General features: G+C 44.6%; 1 protein-coding gene across 5 annotated transcripts in view; it reads right to left on the reverse strand.

Moving 5' to 3' along the window:
- The window catches only part of SLIT2 (slit guidance ligand 2), a 689,918-nt gene that overhangs the window by 240,673 nt on the left and 429,822 nt on the right, over nucleotides 1–19,423 (reverse strand). For all 5 annotated transcript variants that reach the window (XM_085642360.1, XM_085642359.1, XM_085642358.1 and 2 more), the window contains exons 7-8: nucleotides 16,810–16,881; nucleotides 15,102–15,265 (exon numbers count right to left, since the gene is read on the reverse strand). In XM_085642360.1, the coding sequence (XP_085498486.1) occupies nucleotides 15,102–15,265; nucleotides 16,810–16,881 (236 nt within the window). The remainder of the gene's footprint in view (nucleotides 1–15,101; nucleotides 15,266–16,809; nucleotides 16,882–19,423) is intronic.

The raw sequence follows: 19,423 nt of genomic DNA on the forward strand, positions 1-19,423 counted from the left end.
CATTCCATTATTGCCCCTCCCCCACCATTCGAAATCCTTGGTGGAAGTTCAAGATGGCTAGTTATAAATGGATACTACTGGAACTAGCTACGATTGCTTGTTCATTTTTGACACGTGATGAATTTATGGGAAAAATTCCATTTATTGCTGTTTAATTTTGGAACTGGTCATTGTTGTTTGAAAAGCGCGTATTATTCTTGTACAACTGACAAATATTATTCATCATTCAAAAAAAGTATGTAGCAAGTGGCTCCAGCAGAAACCAGATGTAAGTGGTCTACAAGAGATGTGCCAGTGAAGCAAAGGAAAGGGTGGGGCCTGGTTTAGAAGCACACGCTTCTCAACCACAGAGTAGGGTCAGTGGTCAGGTCAGTGAGAAGGGAGAGCTTGCTCCTCTCAGTAAAGCACATTCCCGTGGACTCAGGAGTATGCCTGTGCAACATTTTTATTGAGTTGATAACGTTTTCAAATTTGACTCTATGTAAACTTAACTGCACCGTTTCTGCCCATAAGGATAACTCTGCCACCTGACATGGATGACGCGTGAGCTCAGGATGACAGTGACTCCCATCTAACTGCTCTGCCATCCTTTGTCAGCTGAGGGCTCTCCTATCCGCAGATGAGCACTGGAGTGTCCAAACACATATCAGAACTGGGTGGCGAGCTTCTCTTCCCTTCGCTGCAAACTTTACATCCAGCTTTTCAAGACCGAGAAGAGAAGGTACAGAGCTCCACACAGGCGGGATCTGCGAGGCCCGGAAGCAGGGAACTTCCCCTTACAGCGAGGGCAGGCCTTGAAGCTAATCATAGGAGACAAGAAAATTACAACCACAGTTTGAAAAGTAGGAGAAATGCAGCTCAGCAAATAAACCCATGACACAAAAAAACCTGAGGAGGAGCCCTGAGGAGCTGACCCGGATGATATTGGGAGCACACTGGAGATCGGATTTCAAACTAGCAGCAAAAAGGCAGGCACTGGGGTGTGCATAAAGTGACTCTCTACTGAGGGTTAGAGGTGGGTGCACTTCTCATGCTGTACTTTTCAGGTTAAACTGTTTTTAACTGGCGCATACAATCACCTACAACCTTCCGGCGGGGGAGGATGGCTAAAAAGTATTTAAAAAAGAGACATCACTTTTCACGAGTTCCCCTCCCATTCTCGTTCGCCCTCCCTGTCCCAAGTCATGTTGTACGTTTTAGTCACAAGCAGTTTCCGTCTGTGGCCTGGTGAACGCCTATGCACTTGGGAGGTGAAGGTGTCAAGCGCGGCTTCAGTTAGCAGCGAGTTGACCAGTTCCTGCCGCTGGGCAGTGAGTTGACCAGTTCCTGCCGCTGGGCAGTGAGTTGACCAGTTCCTGCCGCTGGGGAGCGAGTTGACCAGTTCCTGCCGCTGGGGAGCGAGTTGACCAGTTCCTGCCGCTGGGCAGCGAGTTGACCAGTTCCTGCCGCTGGGCAGCGAGTTGACCAGTTCCTGCCGCTGGGCAGTGAGTTGACAAGTTCCTATCGCTGGGCAGCGAGTTGACCAGTTCCTGCCGCTGGGCAGTGAGTTGACCTGCCGCTGGGCAGCGAGTTGACCAGTTCCTGCCGCTGGGCAGCGAGTTGACCAGTTCCTGCCGCTGGGCAGGGAGTTGACCAGTTCCTGCCGCTGGGCAGTGAGTTGAACAGTTCCTGCCGCTGGGGAGCGAGTTGACCAGTTCCTGCCGCTGGGGAGCGAGTTGACCAGTTCCTGCCGCTGGGCAGCGAGTTGACCAGTTCCTGCCGCTGGGCAGCGAGTTGACCAGTTCCTGCCGCTGGGCAGTGAGTTGACCAGTTCCTGCCGCTGGGGAGCGAGTTGACCAGTTCCTGCCGCTGGGGAGCGAGTTGACCAGTTCCTGCCGCTGGGCAGCGAGTTGACCAGTTCCTGCCGCTGGGCAGCGAGTTGACCAGTTCCTGCCGCTGGGCAGTGAGTTGACAAGTTCCTATCGCTGGGCAGCGAGTTGACCAGTTCCTGCCGCTGGGCAGTGAGTTGACCTGCCGCTGGGCAGCGAGTTGACCAGTTCCTGCCGCTGGGCAGCGAGTTGACCAGTTCCTGCCGCTGGGCAGGGAGTTGACCAGTTCCTGCCGCTGGGCAGTGAGTTGAACAGTTCCTGCCGCTGGGCAGCGAGTTGACCAGTTCCTGCTGCTGGGCAGCGAGTTGACCAGTTCCTGCCACTGGGCAGTGAGTTGACCAGTTCCTGCCGCTGGGCAGTGAGTTGACCAGTTCCTGCCGCTGGGCAGCGAGTTGACCAGTTCCTGCTGCTGGGCAGCGAGTTGACCAGTTCCTGCCGCTGGGCAGTGAGTTGACCAGTTCCTGCCGCTGGGCAGCGAGTTGACCAGTTCCTGCCACTGGGCAGTGAGTTGACCAGTTCCTACCGCTGGGCAGCGAGTTGACCCGTTCCTGCTGCTGGGCAGTGAGTTGACCTGCCGCTGGGCAGCGAGTTGACCTGCCGCTGGGCAGCGAGTTGACCCGTTCCTGCTGCTGGGCAGTGAGTTGACCTGCCGCTGGGCAGTGAGTTGACCTGCCGCTGGGCAGCGAGTTGACCAGTTCCTGCCGCTGGGTTTCATGAGTGTATACAAAGCACATTCGTGCTCATTTCCTTCATAGAACAGATGCAAACCTAACACCTGACCTAAAAGTACACTGCTCTGCATTTGATCACTATGTCCAAGTTCTTTAAGGTAAATTGTGGTCAAACGACGCGCAAATATTTTTTAGGTCTGGCTTGACAGCGCAGTTGTCGCCTAACCTTATGTGGCTGGGTGGTTGTGACAGCTAAAGGCCGGGGAGTTTGCAGCTCCCCAGCCTGCAAACTGGCAGGCGAGTAAGGGCAGATGGTGGTAGAGGGGCGCTCATAAGGCACTCTGGAATCCCATGATTGGGAGGAGGTGAAAGTATGGAGTGCGGGGGCGCAAGAGGGGCGGCCCTCTCCTTCTCTCCTCTTTAGTCCTTTCGGGTATGGGTGAGGGGATCTAGAGAATGCTAAAGAAGGCTTGTGGTATGGTGGGGGGGAGCGATACACAGGTTTTGAGAACTGGAGCGAGTTGGGGAAAAAGCAGCTCAGATGCACAAGCAATCAGATAGGAGTCAGTACATTTGAATAATCAGCATAAGTTGAGCGGGTACTTAGCAGGTGGATTGACCTGGAAAACACTGGAGGACTGTTTACTAACTTCCGTTTCTGGGCGGATGGGGACACACAAAATGTAGTATCGCTCAATAATCGGTCTACATCCTGCTATTCCGATTAGCATTTAATAAGAACACCTTTAGAGACCCCATTTATTGGTGCATTCACAGAGGCTACAGAACATATAGCGTGAACACCATTGTGATTACCGTCACTCTGTGCATTCAGCACAGAGGCCAAGGAATAAAGGAGCAGATTGTCCGATCACCTCCATGGTCATGCAACAGGCACTGTAACTGGCACTACCTTCTGCCTCACCTGTCAGGTGCAACTGTCCACATACCTGATGCAACTTGGTTCTCAATTGGGGGAAGGAGGGCTTGAGTTGGGGAAACGTGAGAGACCAGGGCTGATAGATTTGGAGGCCAGAGACACTTGTGGTGGGGCCCCTCACACAGCAGTTTTATTAGGACCAGGCATATTTCGCGAGGGGACATGTCTTTAAGAAGAGCTGTACTGTTCCCTTCTGAGTGCGAAGTGAGTGAACAGTGAAGTGAGGGTATCTTGTAGGAGTTGATTTAGTGTATCCCTATATACTGATAAGGGTACTCACTAGTGAGAAGCAAGTACCATAGCTCCTCATTCAAAAACACATACAGTGCGTCGTACACGCTTTGAATGTTGATGGCATTATTGCCACGATTATGAAAAATCTCCAGCTCAAGGAGGCAGCTCTTATCAGTTAAAGGCTCTAAACTGGCGAGCTCATATTATCGGCGTACACTATACAGTGGGTTAACATGATGGGTCTTAAAGGCATGTTATCAAAGTGTGCATTTACAGTTTGACAGGTGCCCTGAAATGTTCCAACATATCTTCTTTTATCTAAAATGATACAGAATCTCATTAACTGGCACCACTCTCTAGTTGGAATACCACCAGAGCCGCCCAGATCCCAGAACACTGCAAGTAGGTTAAAAGAGTCCAGTTACATCAGCTGCATCTAAGGCTCATAGGACATTTATGTTCTAAACCGTCTACATCGGAAAATAACCTGGACTTCCTGAAAAGATATATGAAGTTGGATGAACAGGTCTGGCTTCTACATCTAGCAGCCCTAGCATGTGTACCATGACTAGATTAAGGAGATATATCTAGATGATGAAATAAATGAGCACAAGCCATTGTCCATCCAGTGGCAGAATTGCACGGGATATAACCTGGTCCCCAATCTTAGCTTAACCGCCCACATAACAAATTGTGTGACCTGGTGCTTCATTTTCATTTTGTGTCAGTTTGGAGAGCACAGGGAAGGAAACATTTTCAGAATGTACAGTATAGAAACCTCTCTTGGTTACGATATTGTAACAGTATAGATATTGATTATTCTATACATGAAATACACACTAGATTTCACACTGAAACCACAACATGTACCTTACACACGTTGACGAAAAACATCACAGAAACAGAGACAACGTTGAATATCAGCACAGTAAAAGCGTGCTTGATTAGCTAGATAAAGTAGGAATAATCACACAATAATAATAAGATGCTATGAAGACGAATGAGAAATTTTGCATTTCTATTGATTTCGATTGCAGAGTGTTTTTCACAAACTCGACATTGACGCAAATCAATGTTGATAAGGGTTCCGTGCTTCAAACTTTCTGTAGAAGTACATAACATCATGAAAAATACAAATTAATTAAAACGATTTTGTTAATGATTTTTAGAATTAGTTTTCATGTTGCTACTTTTTGAAAATCGTATGAGTAGGCCATATTAAGGATTGTTCATTCTTATATAATAATTAGAGAAAACTATTATTTCTATGAAACGTTTTATTTATTTTATTGTATTTTGCATCGTTATTACCGAGTTGATTCACTAAAAGATGATGATTTTAATGCACTGAAATTCTCTTGTTTAGGCTGCATTATTTCATGGCCTAGTGAAATGAACTTTGACCTGTCTCTTTCAAATGTAGCTTCAACTGTTCCTGTCTAATATAACAGTGTGACTATGAATGAAGTTGTATTCCTTGTGTGTGTGACTAGGTGGGAACCGATCCATGGACTGTATCCTTGAAAGAGCTACCAATACACATTTCTTTTTGTAACTAACCTGTGAGGATGGCAAAGCCTGTGGTTTCTCATGACTAGCGTGGGAAATAAGGTAGGAATAGCAAATGATACCTGACAAAGGGAAGATGACCACACAATGGACATACCACTGTTCTTCGACCGCTGATGTCACAACTGTATCATCTACACTATAAAGACGAACTCACCACAGGAGGGGCAGAGATGCAGACTAAAGGGCTCTCTGACTTTTGGCGCTTTTTGATCGACAACTTGGGATGCTTTTGCAGCTGCTGCTATAATTGCTGATTGATTTGGACTCCTTTCCTTGCCGGCAACCTGAACTCAATGCTTTGATTTTACCTTCCAATTAACTTGCTTACTGAAATGTTGCTTGTATGCATTGATTTTGGATCATTAATATAATAACTACATTTCCTAAATTGCCTGAGTCTATTATTGTGTCCTGTTCTTTCTTTGAACTCTACTGTTAGTTTGATTCTGAATGCGTAATAGAGATAGTCATAGATTGTTTTCAGAATATTAAATCCTGATGCTTTTATTTTGCATAGCAACAGCTGAACTATTGCTTTGTATCATTTTGGTCAGACTACACTTCTTCAGGAGGGCGAGTCTTCCAACTTAATACTTTATCTTTACAGTATGGTTCTGAGAATAGTTTATTTGGACCTCATTTCAAACTTGTGAGTTGGCCACTAATTAATGGTACTCATTGAGTGGCTAACTGTGGTTTGGCCATCCGGAAGTCTCACCCCTAACAACCGAAAATGATTCACCAGAGGACCAGTTCCTCAGTGGGTATAGAGTAAAAGCTGTGTTCAGTAGAAATTCACTGGAAAGATAGATTGATGGGCCCAGTGCGGTTTCTGAAGTAGAGGAACAAAGTTTCTGCTGCAACAGTCTTATAAACAATAATATAGCTCCATATTAAAGCAGTCAGCCAAACGCAAAACCGACATCTTTTGATTCTCTTCTCCGCTCAGCCCCAGCCAGAGTTTACCACTACTGAGACGGGGCACACACCTACTTAAAGCAATCTTAAGTAAGAGCCAATAAATCAGCTTTTCAGGAATAGGTGTTGTGCCGCTATCAGGAAAAGCCAAAACCAAACTGAGAGATTGTTAAATATAGAAATAAGAGTTCTATGAAATGGCGGGCACTTATACAAAGAAACTAGTAGAGCCTCATTTGGGTAGTTTATAATTGGTACATTTATAATTGGTACATTCTCAACAAAAGTATGATGTGGTCAGACAGAGGAGCAGGAATGGCCAAGTAATACAATGGGGGTTTTGGGACCCCAAATATACTGGATGGAGCAGACACTGCCACTCAATGACCAGCTTTCTAGGGATAGATCTGACCCAATGGATCGGTTGGGGATAGTCTTCCTGAAGCCCCATGGAGTACTTTCCTTTTTATAGGTTGCTCCGTTGTGCCATGCACTTCCCTCTGTTACCGTGTTACCTTTCCAGTGTTGGCAAGAGGCGCTCCTCAGCCTGGGTTGCTGGAGGTCCCTTACGAGGGAGACACTGCTGTGGTGTGGTGCATGCATGCCACAGGCATCGCCTTTAGAGGGGTTCTCATCTTGGGACCTCAATGGCCTGTCCAAATGGGGGAAATCTGGTGGGGAAGTGAATTAAAACTTTCCAGCAGCTTTCGAATGAATATGATCTTTCAAGCTCCCAGTTTTATTGCTTTTTAGAGATCCACCACACTGTGGGTGCTTACAGAACAACTAGACCAGTTATCTAATCTCAATTCACTCGAGTCTAAACTCACAATTGAACCTGGAAGTAAGAAAGGAATATAGGGAATTTGCAGATTGTTAATAGTAAACATTCTGGGCATATTTAATAGGCTTTGTTTGAGCTGGAAGGAGGATATGGGAAGTTGGAAAATGAAATCTTGACGTGGGCACAGATGGCCCCTGTACTCTGGAGATTTCGTCCAAACTCTGTCTCGTCCAGTTTAATTACCTACATAGTGTTTACTACCACCCTGCATGACATTGGAAGATAAGGACTGCCCTAACCGAAGCATGCCTCAGATGTGGTCTTCTAGAGGCCACTCTTATCCACAATATGGGAGTGTCTTATGATAGCTCGGTACTGGGACAGATTCATCGTCTTCTGGGAAAAGTGGTTGGTTCTCCTAGACCCCACACTTGCCCTTCTGGGCCTCATAGAGGATTGGGATGGTTAAATCGCACCATGAACGCGGGTGGGGCAACTTGTGGCCAAGAGGAACATAGCTAGAAGAAGGTGGGAGGTAGAATCCCTTTCTAAGGTGCAGTGAATCCACGGTATGGATTACTGTTCCTCAACAGAAGACTCTGTTTATAGGGGCCCGGGCTGTGCCAACAAGTTGGATGATAATACCTGTCACACGCTGCCTGCAGCCAGGGGGAAATCAACCTCCTTCTTTGAGACATTTTCGGGTTTGAAAATGCACTATGTGGTGTATATTATTGGACATGTCTATGCAAATGTCAGTATGTATTTTACTCTCGCTTTTATTTAAAAAACTGCAATAGGTTTATAAAAAAAAAGAATGGCCAAATAACAGACCAGTTGAATGTAAACTTGTAGAGCCAGTAGCTGCCAAGCGTGAGTCCAGGGTAAGGGGAGTGGCCAAGTGATTGTAAGTTGAGCAGTGTAAGTGCAGGGTACTCTGTGTGAGTGCAGGGTAAGTAGTTATTTATTAACTGCAGGTTAAGGGGTGTTCCTGTGTCAGTGTAGGATAAGGTGCATGGTGAGAGGTGTGTCTTCTTACTGAAAGGTGAGCAGTTTATATTATGAGTGCAGGGTGAGTGTGTGCCTGTGTGAGATCAAAGTGAGAAGTGTGCTTTTGTAAGTCCAAAGTGAGCAATGTTCCTGTATGAGCACAGGTGAGAAAAAACATAAGATGCATGCAGCACATTAAAGTTGGACATATATAGGCTTTCCCAATGCTGGTTTTGAGTAAGCAGTGTAGGAAGGTGGAATCTGACTACATGGTTGCCCCCACTTTTTTCCTGGTGTTTTGATGGTTTCTGAGTTAGTTTGGCTGGGAACCTGCTATTCAGGTCCCCAGCCTATCTGCTTTCTCTTATAAATGGATTCCTTGTACCTTAGGTATACAACAGGTTAGATTCTGATGTGCCCTTATAAGTCCCTAGTATATGGTATACTATGTACCCAGGGCATAGGTACCCCAGAGGCCTACCAGGGGCTGCAGCATATATTATGCCACCCCTGGGAAGCCCTCCAAAATGACACCACAGGTCTGCTACTACAGCCTGGGTAAGGTGGTGCATGCACCCCTTACTGAGATAAAGGTTCACTATATCTCGCCTATCACTGCACATAGAAACCTATGAGTCACCCCTATGGCAGGCCTAATCAATCCTGAAGGCAGGGTGCTTGGTTTTGTGTGAGAGGGTGCCCATGCATGAGCAGAGCCCCTCTGCAGCCTTTGGAATCTCTTCTCCGGGGTTGTTTGTGATGCAGCCTGACCATATACTCTTAAGAGCATTATAACCAAACGGTAAATGCTAACTTTGGACTGGCTGCACGGAAACATGTTGTGTTTGGTGTCAAACACCTTGGAATCATACCTCCACACCAGTAACTGGTGTGGGAGTATGATCCCACCCTTCTAGAGGGAGAGACATGACAGCACCGGTATACCCGGTACCAGCTTAAAAGAGCCCTGGCATTACAAAATGGATGCTACAGCCATTGACACGTGTCTGGCCTCCTGCTGCTGACCGAAACTCCGGCACGGGATGCCTGGACAATAGGTTTCCAGTCACAGGGAGGTGTTACCACCTCCCAGACAGGCTTTAGTGTATTGGGGCTGGGTGGGTGCACTCTGAGAGTGCTTTGAAGTCCTGCACTGGGGCACATTTGGTGTCTCTGTGCATAGTCCAGCTCAAACAGGTTGCAGGGTCTACCAGCCCCTGCTCTGGCGCGAAACTGGACAAAGGAAATGGGTGTAGCCACCCCTCTTTCCAAACCCTCCCATAGGTGGGTCCCCTGAGTAAGTCCAACCCCTTCCTTGGGTATAAAGAAGGAACCTGTGTAACCAGAACTTTAGATATTCCTGGACAAAACTCTGAAACTGAATCCTGGACCTTCGACGATCTGTTCAACGCCAGATGACTGAAGAATCTCCCTTGGGGTAAAGGAGTTACTCCCCTGCTTGGCAGGCACCAAAGACGCATCTGTCCCGTCTGCATCCCCGAAGCTCCCGCTGGACGCCGAAGACTTTGCAACACCTGAGGTGGATTTCCAGACTTCCCAGAGGCCGAACCGAGTCCCCAGCAAAGCTGAGACCCGTAGCCCTCGTGGGTACCGTGGAACCGGAACCCCTGGACATCGTGCACATTTGCAACTGCAATAGCTTCTCGACGTCCCTTGAGGTTGTGCACTGGGTTACTTGTAGCCCATACCCTAAGATGTGAATCCACCGAAGATTGCTGGCCTACCCACTGCGAGTGACCCATGGGCCGCCATTTTGTGATTCCTCTTGAGGTCCCTTTGCGATCCCTTGTCCGTCGACTTGTGGGTCCCTGAGAAGGGTAACTTTACTTTTATTGGGCTTCCCTGGTTGCTCTAGACGTGCCCTTACTCTCCATCGCTTGGGGAGTCCCCAGGGCCTTGCCCCGAAGCATCTTTCTCCTTTCTGCGTGGGTTGCTGTTGCCAAGGCTTGTTGTGCCCAATCTGGGCTTCAATGCTGCAGCACTCGACATCCTTCCTGGGACAGCTCGAGTCCAGCTCCTGGTCGTCCTTGACGCCTCCTGGTCCTCGTGGCGGAAGAGTCAAGCTTCACCTCTTTCACCTGAAACACCCGACATCGGTGGGCATTTGTCTATCGTGCCCCTGGTCACTGGCAAGTGACCCAGACTCTGTTCCCTCTGCTTTCAGGTTGTTCACATCTCCGATCCAGGCTTGGATCTCTTCGGACACTTCGCATCTTCCCGGCAGCAGCCCTTCTTTGCCAGCTTCCACTGAAAACGATGACACGACCCGACACCATTTGACACCTATGCACCCGGCTTCCCTGGGTGAGGTAACTCGAATACTCCGGTGCTCCCGTGAGTATTGACCCTAGAACTGTCTAAGTCCAAGAGGGTTTGGTCCTAGTCCATTTCTAAGTGTCCTTAAATTTTAAAAATCTAACCGTGACTTTCCCCATAGAAGCTAACGGGAGCTCACGGCTGTGTTCTCACACTGCACACGGCCCCGTGGGTCCCCTGTGTCACTACCTTGGGTGGGTCCTTGGGGTCCCAGCGATTCTACAGGCTCTAGGCCTTGTGTCTAGTTAAGTCGTGGTTCTTATACCACGTTCTTATTTTATGGTTTGGTCCGTCCCTAGGGCCTAACGTGTATTTGTGCTACTTTACTGTAATATTTGAAGTGTAACTTATGTGCTTTTGCCTCTAGCCTCATAAAGAGACTAGAGGGGTGTGTTTAGTAATAAATACATATATTTTATATATATCTACCTAGTGTGGTTCCTTTCATTTAGCCACTCAAGAGATTATAGACTGGTAAAACAAGCTGCTTTACATTCCTTCAAGACTTAGCCTGAAGGCTGCTCTCCATAGCTACCACTAGGATAGATTTCAATAAAGGTTGTCTTTAACCTATCATCAATAAGGGGTTGTTTGGACAGGTGCAAGGTGCCCACTATAACTAGTGGACAGCATATACCAGGCCAACTTCTCACAAGCAGACACACGTGAGGCAGGTGAGCTTCTTAGAATCATTTACACAGTTATATCCCTCTTAAGATTGTTCCTAACTTAACTTCCACTTCAGATAACTTCAGTGATGGGCTCAAAAACTGCACTCGCTAGCTACTTTGATCTGCCACCTGGCATCATCAGCAGAAGGCACAATTCCCACCATAGCAATGGGTTGTGGCATTTTAATGAACAATGTTTTAATATGTCTTCAAGATGAACAGAATGGTCCAAAAATAACCTTTAGAGAATAGACTCTAATTTGTTCAGCCTCTAATGAAGCAAGCATTTGTTCTGGCAAATGTTTCTTCTGCTTTGTGAAGGTTAACAGTCATATAGGCAAGGTGAGTCTGTGTGTACATCTGCATTACATTTAAACTCGGATTATACTATTTGAGGTGCGTTTAACTGCAGTACATGTGTGCCTTCTGTTCCTTATTTTATCGAGTACCAAGTGAACCTAGAGCATACTATTCCAAGAATCCTATTGCAGTACAGAATACTCCCTGTTCCTTTTTTATTTTTATATATAACCAATCACACCTCGGGGATCGACCTGAGTGCATCTCAGCCTGCCTTCTGTAAACGCATTCTTCTTCAGGATGAATCTTACGGTTGAACTTTGGAAAACTATTTGCTTCACCCGGCCATAATTGTTATGCGCTATGTGATATGTTATATAGCATGCTATTACAAGGGTCCATTGCTGACATGAGGCTTCAATAGTGCTTTACTGCATCAACATGAACTCATGGCACTGCACCTGAAGAAACAGTCACACTAGCTTTATGAGCATGAGCACTGGTTTACAGGAGCGCATTTATGCGCCTGCAATGTAAGGCCTGTGCCTGGATTAGCAAACCCTGATCCATATGTGTGGATGAACAGGGGATCTGCGTATGGCAATAGACCGCTGACACTCCACCCATACGGCCCCCTGCGGATTATGACATTTTATACACGGGTTCATGCCCGCTGCTTTCGCTTTCTTCTTCGGCTGAAGCAAGACAGCAGCCCTTGCGCTGGTTACCCGCTACGCACAGGACCCTTTATGAATAAGGATACTACGTATGCAGAGAAAGCATACTCCCACATTGGCTAGAAGCAACATGCTCCCTGCAAGTGTGCAACAGCATTTTTGAGAAAACGACTTTCTACTGTCAAGCTGTTTTTGCCATAACTTGAAAAAAAGGTGAAACTGTTTGTTTGTAATATTTTCCAATATATGCATTTTTACAAGATCTTACCTGGTCCTGCTGTGAAGCAAAAACCTGTTTCAGTTGATGTGCCCGATTTTGACCGACAATAAAACATGCACACGTTTCATAGGTGTCCTTTAAGTTAGGAAAGCTCTTTTTACATGATTCCCTCGCTAAAGCATCTCAAATTATATTGGTAATATTTTAAAAGTAAAATGTGCTTGCTGTAAGCTCTAGATACTATCACACATTCAGACATTGCAATATCAAACCATCTGCAGCTGATGTTTGTTCTATCTAAAGTAAAAGGAAAGAAAACTTGCCTTCTTCCTCGTCTAGAAGGCATCAATGAAGGAAAAAATGGAGAAAGCGGGTTAGTACGGAGGGGTTAGTCATTCCGCTAGAAACACACAACAAACACATACTATAGTATGCAGACATTATTCTGAAGGAGAAAGTAGTGTTCTGAGGATGTGAACCCTGCAGTGCGTAAGTTTCGGTCCTGTTGATGAGTGGATCACAGATTTCCAACCCATGCTCAAACCCCTGCTTGCTTATGGGTCAGAATTCTGAGTTACACAGAGTTTACTGGGTGCGATTAGGGTCTTAGCTACTGTTAAATTTCGATATATTAAACCTGCTGGAATCTGGCAGGGGAAAAGAGAATAACTGTGATATGCAGATTTTGGGTTTCGCTAAACACCAAAATCTGCATGTTATTCCCCAAAAACTCAGAATAGCTACAATTTATCACACCTGATAAATTGTGAAACCTGGGGACTCAAATTGTATCTGATGCAATAAATAGCACTCGTAATCAGGGCCTTAGACACATTTAATGTTTCATTTTAAAAGTTGAATCACTTAGCTACACTTCATATGTCCAGACATTTATCATTTTAGTCTGTACAGTTCATTTTGAATAATTAATGTAAAATAAAAACAGTTTCACAGACGTTTCTGTTTACATGAAATGTGTAGATACAAATACCCGCAAATATATGCATCAAAGTGCCTTAAATCAAGCAAAATGACACATCTACAACATTAATGTAATGTCCTTCAGATATAGCCCTGCAGGACTCTAGAAATATTTTTGTGCCAACAGTCTGCAGAGGTACACCAGAGAAAAATCACCAGCAACATTAGCCACTAATAAATGTTTTATATGGTATACCTAGGCATAGGTTTTGTTTGCAATGATAAGCAGAGCAGACAAAATAAATTAGAAAAAGCACACAAATCTTATGGCGACCCAACTGGAAATTTGTTTTGCAAGCTACACGCATCAGGGAAATTTGGTTTATGTACATAAACAGCGCAGAAAAAAAGTAAATGTTTTTCACATGCATACAAGAGCTTTGACCTACAATTTCTCATCCCACTAGTTAATTCACATTTATAAGACCGTGAGATTGCTTAGCAGTCAAGTTGTTACTCAAGAGATCAAGAAGTTGATGATTTCAATACGCAATGGACAATCTCAGCCTTTTATCCTTCCCAAGGTGTTAAGATGTGTTCTACGGAGTTAGGTAATAATAATGATCATTATTTACATCTCCAGAAAAAAAATACTTTTTCATATATGATAATCAATCTGTCATTAATATTATGGACTACAGAGCATTTGTAGCAAATTTTTATCAAAGTGTTCTGAAAACAGACTTCTTTTTATTGCTGGCTCTTTAAATCGTCTCTCATTGTTACACTTTACTTTCTGATAAGTTTTCCTTCAATGTACACAATCTAATATTGTCTACCAATGTCCTCCTGATAAAATGCTCTGTTAGATTTTGCTTGTAAGATACTAATATACATATTTGTATATAGACATAATACCTACTTGTAGATACATTTTTAATCAATGATGCACAAAACATATTCAGGTGAAAATGACTAACCAGAATTACACCAAATTTAAAGTGTCCCAAGGGAAAAAAAAGCTCCTGGGGCCAATCAGAACGCTTTATTTTTGAATTGGCACTCCCGCAAGAGTCTTGTGAGACTCTTGCGGGCCTAACCATCCAGATATACAAATATTTTAATTTCTAAAAAAACTACTGAATGGATTTACACCATATCACTAAAAGCACAATCTGCGAACCAAAATCCAGCTTCCAGCCAAATTTGGTGTAATTCTGTTCAGCAGTTTTTGCGGTATTCCTCCTTGAAGACTCTATGGAAAATGCATGTGAATTTTGAGTTTTGAGAACCCCCTTTTTTCTCAGCCCTCCCTAGACGGATGTCCCCAACACTTTCCAAGCGCAAACTAGGCAAACAAGAGCCCTCTTTAGGAAGGTTTTGTGGAAAATATCGGCAAACGGTGCCAAAGTCATTAGCAACACAACAACGCATTTTCTGAAGAAACACTGACCTAACTATGGCAATATGTTGTAAAAGGAAAATGTTCTTTTTATTTTTTCATCTAAATCGGAAATCTAATAAAATAGCTTTAGAAAAGGGTGAGGAGAAGTTGCCCTGTTCCCCTGCTCCAAAGGAAACTTGGTACATTAGTCATTCTTCATAATTATCAATATTGAACTAAAAGACACATACTCGAAAATACTTAAAGAAACCATAAGCATATCCTGACATTCTCTAGTCTTTTTCCAATCAAAGCACATGCATTGTTTTCTAAATCTAGCTACAATCCAAGATAAAATATCTGTATATAGACTCCATGTGCTTAGATGCAAACAGCTTCCTAATATGAACATAGGCCATGCAATGACCCTTTTTAGCACACATCTCATCACAAATTATTAGTTATGTGAGAAATCATCATATATATGCAACTGAACATCTGTAATCAGACCTAAAAGAGTTTGCTTGGGGCAACGCGATATTCTGAAGTGACGGTAAGGACACAATTTATGCAGTAAGTTTGCACTCACAATAGTGCACTCCATTATTACGTACCACTGCACGCAAACTCTCGCTTTTGAACTTCAGCTACATTGTGTCCCCTCAGGTGGGTGGGTCCCATACATTGGGTGTAGAGGCCGACTCGTGGCCGTTGCCGCAGCCACTCAGATAGCCAGGCGAGGTGGCAGTCGCAGTACAGGTTGTTGGAATGGAGCCGGCTACATGAAAGGATACACAGTCAATAGGTCTAGATTAGTGAGTGCAAAGAACAGCTTTTCAGAACTGCTGGATAACAAGGGTCTTACTGTCATTTGGCATCATTTAAGTATACATTTTGGATCTTATCAGCAGGCTTTTTCTCCATGCATGTATTTAGACTTAGTAGGCACATATTTTATCTCTGCCTGATTAATGTGATGAGAAAACCGGAGTTTGCTAACATAAAATTAAGTCTTTGTAATTCCTGCTCGCTTTTTCCATTGTGAGCAAAACTAACATACATGAGGGCTTGAAAAGCCATGGAATTCTTTGGCTGTGGTCTGTACAAAGGGGAGGAAAAGACTCAAGGGTTTGAAGCAAATCGCCCCGTAGGGGTAACAGGCTGACAGCAAGAAGAAGAAATAACTGTTAATAAAAGATCTGGCTCCCAATTAGAAATATCAGTAAGCCTCGTCTTTATGAGGCTCTATAGAAACGGCTGCTAAATCCTTTTAGCAGGTCACATTCGTTTTCTGCTGAACAAGGCCGAATAATAATTCGATATAAAACACTCCTTTCACATCCCTTTTCAGCTTCCTTCTCTTTTTGTTTAATCACAGAAAAGAGGATTAGCTTCTTGTGGCCCCTCGGGACCCATCCTCACTGCAAAGCCTGAAATTTAAAGACACAAATGGCAGCTAGGGAAAGAGTTAAGCCAGTCACCTCCCTGACGGCGGGGAGTAGCCAGGGATCATGGCTCCACGCCAAGAGGTAAAAAGCACTTTGCCATCAATAAAACATAAGACAAATGTATCCACTAAATTAGGTAAATTACTCCAGACTGGCTCTCGGTTTTTTCCAAACTACAGAGAAGGACGTGTGCCTCTATAAATCACAATTTTACTCCCAGAATCCTCTATAAAATGCAATACCTTTTAATCCACATCACTCAATCCTAACCAAATAACAGTAATGGATATTAAAACAGGATGCTCAGTCCAGAAAAGCTAATTTCATTTTACTAAGGTAGCAGGAGGCTGAGTTTTGTTTAATTGGGTCTGCCGGCTGTAGGGAAGGAAAGCTTAAAGATTCCAAATTTATCTGATCCGACAGTCAGTTTAAGGGTCATCCGTGCTCAGAAGGAGCAACTAGAAGTTCTCACTGCATAGGAAAACTTCAGAGTTTCTTAAAAGAAGCCCTTCAGGGAAAAAAAGAAAGGGACAGTTATCTTTAGATAGTCATCCATTCCTAACAATCATCAACAACAGTATCCCAGAATGTTCCTTTGCTTGCTTTGGTTTTGAGACCTACTGTGACATCTTTCCAAGGATGTCCCCATTAAGTAATTCATATTTTCATCATTCAATGAGGACTTTATATCTGTTTTATCAGCTCAAAATGCACACAAAAAATCGCCTCAAGGGATGCACATGTTCTTGAACCCGGCCCCCTCTAAGTAACAGCAGAAATGTAGGGAAATGCTGGCCCCAGGTGTCTAGAATTATTCGTTCGGCTAGGCTGGAAAAATAGAGGGGTCAACAGATAAGCCATGACTTGTACTCACAAGGTTCGGAGTTTAGGCATGTGGTTGAAGCTCGCCACCGATAGTCGGGTGATGTTGTTATTGTTGAGCGTGCTGTAAGAAGAGAAAGGCACCAGGTCATTACAATCAAGGGTGTCAGTCCCACATAGAAGATAGTTGTAGCGTTTAGTCGTTCAGTCAGTAAACAAGGAAATATGCCCGCTGAAGAAGTTGGAAACAAATAAGACCGCTAGTCAGTGATTATGGCTGCATTCGGTGTGATTGCTCTCTCTCTCTGGCACCCTACTTGTAAAATAAAAGTGCCCTACATGTAGAATAAATAGCCCACCAGGGGCAGGGTGTCTGCACTCCTCAGAGGCTTTTACCTTTTTAACATGCAGGAATTCCATATTTAGAACACAAGCTAAGCCTAAAGCAAGCGGACACCCATTCTGCTATAAATCATAGGTCAAAGCTAACTCACTATAATGAAGGTGGGGAGGCTGAACATGAGGGACACTCTTCTATCAGTTTCTCCTCAGTCTGTCACCAGAAGACGTCTGTGCTGGGTAGTTATGAAACAAAGAAGGACATCACATCCAGTTATCCACAGGCAAGAATGTGGTTTTTAGACAGATTCAACAATGAGGGTTGTGTGATGGAACCATGTATGCGTTTACCACGCATGCCATATCCGCGCCGTCTCAACAACGCAAGTCTTAACCATAATTATGCCTTTACTGTGCATGCTTTACAACGCATTATGCGTTGTTAAGGCGTGTACGGTAAAGGCATATCCGTGGTTAAGATTTGACAGGAACGTTTTACCCCCCGACCTGTGCCCTCGCCCTGACTCCAAAAACGACCTCACCCGCCTGAAAACCAACCCCATAACCCCTCCACCCCGAGTCCTAAACATTTCCCTGCCCCCAGTCCTAATAACTACCGCGCCCTCCCCAGGTCCTAAAACCTACCCGAACCCCTAAAAACTACCCCGCCCTCCCCTAAGCCCTAAAAACTACCCCTAGCTCTAAAATCAACCCTGCCCCCGTAAGTATTACAATCCCTGCCTCCCCGTCCTGAACCCGAAAACTGCGCCCCAAACCCCCGCCCTGGCATCTAAAACTACCCCCTACCTCCTAAAAAATAACCCCTTCCCCTAGCCCTGAAAACTACCCGGACCCCCTCCCCCTAGCCCTGAAAACTACTCTGACTCCCCTGCCCTGAAAACTAAACTGAACTCCCTCTGCCCTGAAAACTACCCCAAATCCTCCGTGCCCTGAAAACTAAGCGGAGTTCCCCAACCCTGAAAACTACAAGGAATTCTCCCAGCCCTGAAAACTACCCCAGCCCTGAAACACAACCCCCCCTCAAGCCATAGAAACTAAACCCGGCCCCATCCCAAATTACCTCACCGAGTATCATCCTCTCCCCATTCTTCCTGCTTCCGCCAGCCAGCAACTAGACAGCGCACTGCCTTAACCAAGCATATGCGTGGTTAAGGCATATGTGTGGTTACGGCAACCATATTAGCACTTGCGAAGTTGGAACACATGTGGTTTTGCCCACATTGTTCCAACTTTTTCCCAACAATGATGAGGTTGGATACCTCCTAGACAATCAAATGCACAACATTGACCTCTTTCAGAGAAAACAGACGTTCAGCGATCCTTGGGGCAAGCCAGTTAATAAATGATGGTTACCTAATCTCTTGGATATGATGCAACTAATGCCATAATTCTGTCTATACGTTTGTGCAGTGACCGGAAAGTCATCTTAGCTATTTCCTGTAACGTGGGTAGACATCTGCAAGGTAAAATAAACGTTGCTGTTCCAGTTACCTACTACTATTGACTCAAAGCAATCAGTGCCCGAGTCAATGGCCTCTGGTCTTGTGGCATTTCAGAAAATATTATCAGTACAATCCACCTCCTGGTCTCAATAGAATACCATGTCTTACACATAAAAAAAGTAAACCCTGATTGCTAATTGCAGGAGGAGAGAGAACATGAAAAAGGAAGACCCTAGGAGCCACGTAGTAACCTTCTCTTCACTTTTAGATCCCATTAATCTGTTGTTTTCCTTCAGGTAATAGAAATCTATAAGAGTATTACTGTGGCTATATATGTATTGTTCAATGCCCTAAAATATGCCAATATCTGTACTTCACATTATTTCTAGAACCTTTTGTAAAACACTTCATTGTGAACATTTTGTAAGATTCGTTTAAGGGATATTTTTAAGAAACCCACCTTTTGGTGAACTTTTGTAATATAATAATTATGTAGAGTATTTTTGCTACAGTGCTTACATATCCAGTGCTCTTTATTATGGTGCTATTATAGAAGGATCATTGCTTGTGCAATTCCTGGGGGTAATGTTAATACAATGTATGTGATATTTAGTTACGGTATTCTAGTGTTTGGGAGGTGTTCTACTGTATTCTAAAACATTAAATAGCTTTTCAAAAGTGTTGCAAAGTTTGTAACTCCTATTTAAAGAATTCAAACAATTGGGATACATCCTTGCGCTATATTTTAGCATACAACTGAAGGACAAAGCAATAATGGATGTTTTTCATGATTGTTACACCGTATGACATCATTAGCGAGGCCACTGTCCTTGACAGCGGTGGAGTGGTGACTGCTCAGACAAA

The sequence above is a fragment of the Triturus cristatus genome, chromosome 2_2 (assembly GCF_964204655.1).
Source record: "Triturus cristatus chromosome 2_2, aTriCri1.1, whole genome shotgun sequence".
Lineage (NCBI taxonomy): Eukaryota > Metazoa > Chordata > Amphibia > Caudata > Salamandridae > Triturus > Triturus cristatus.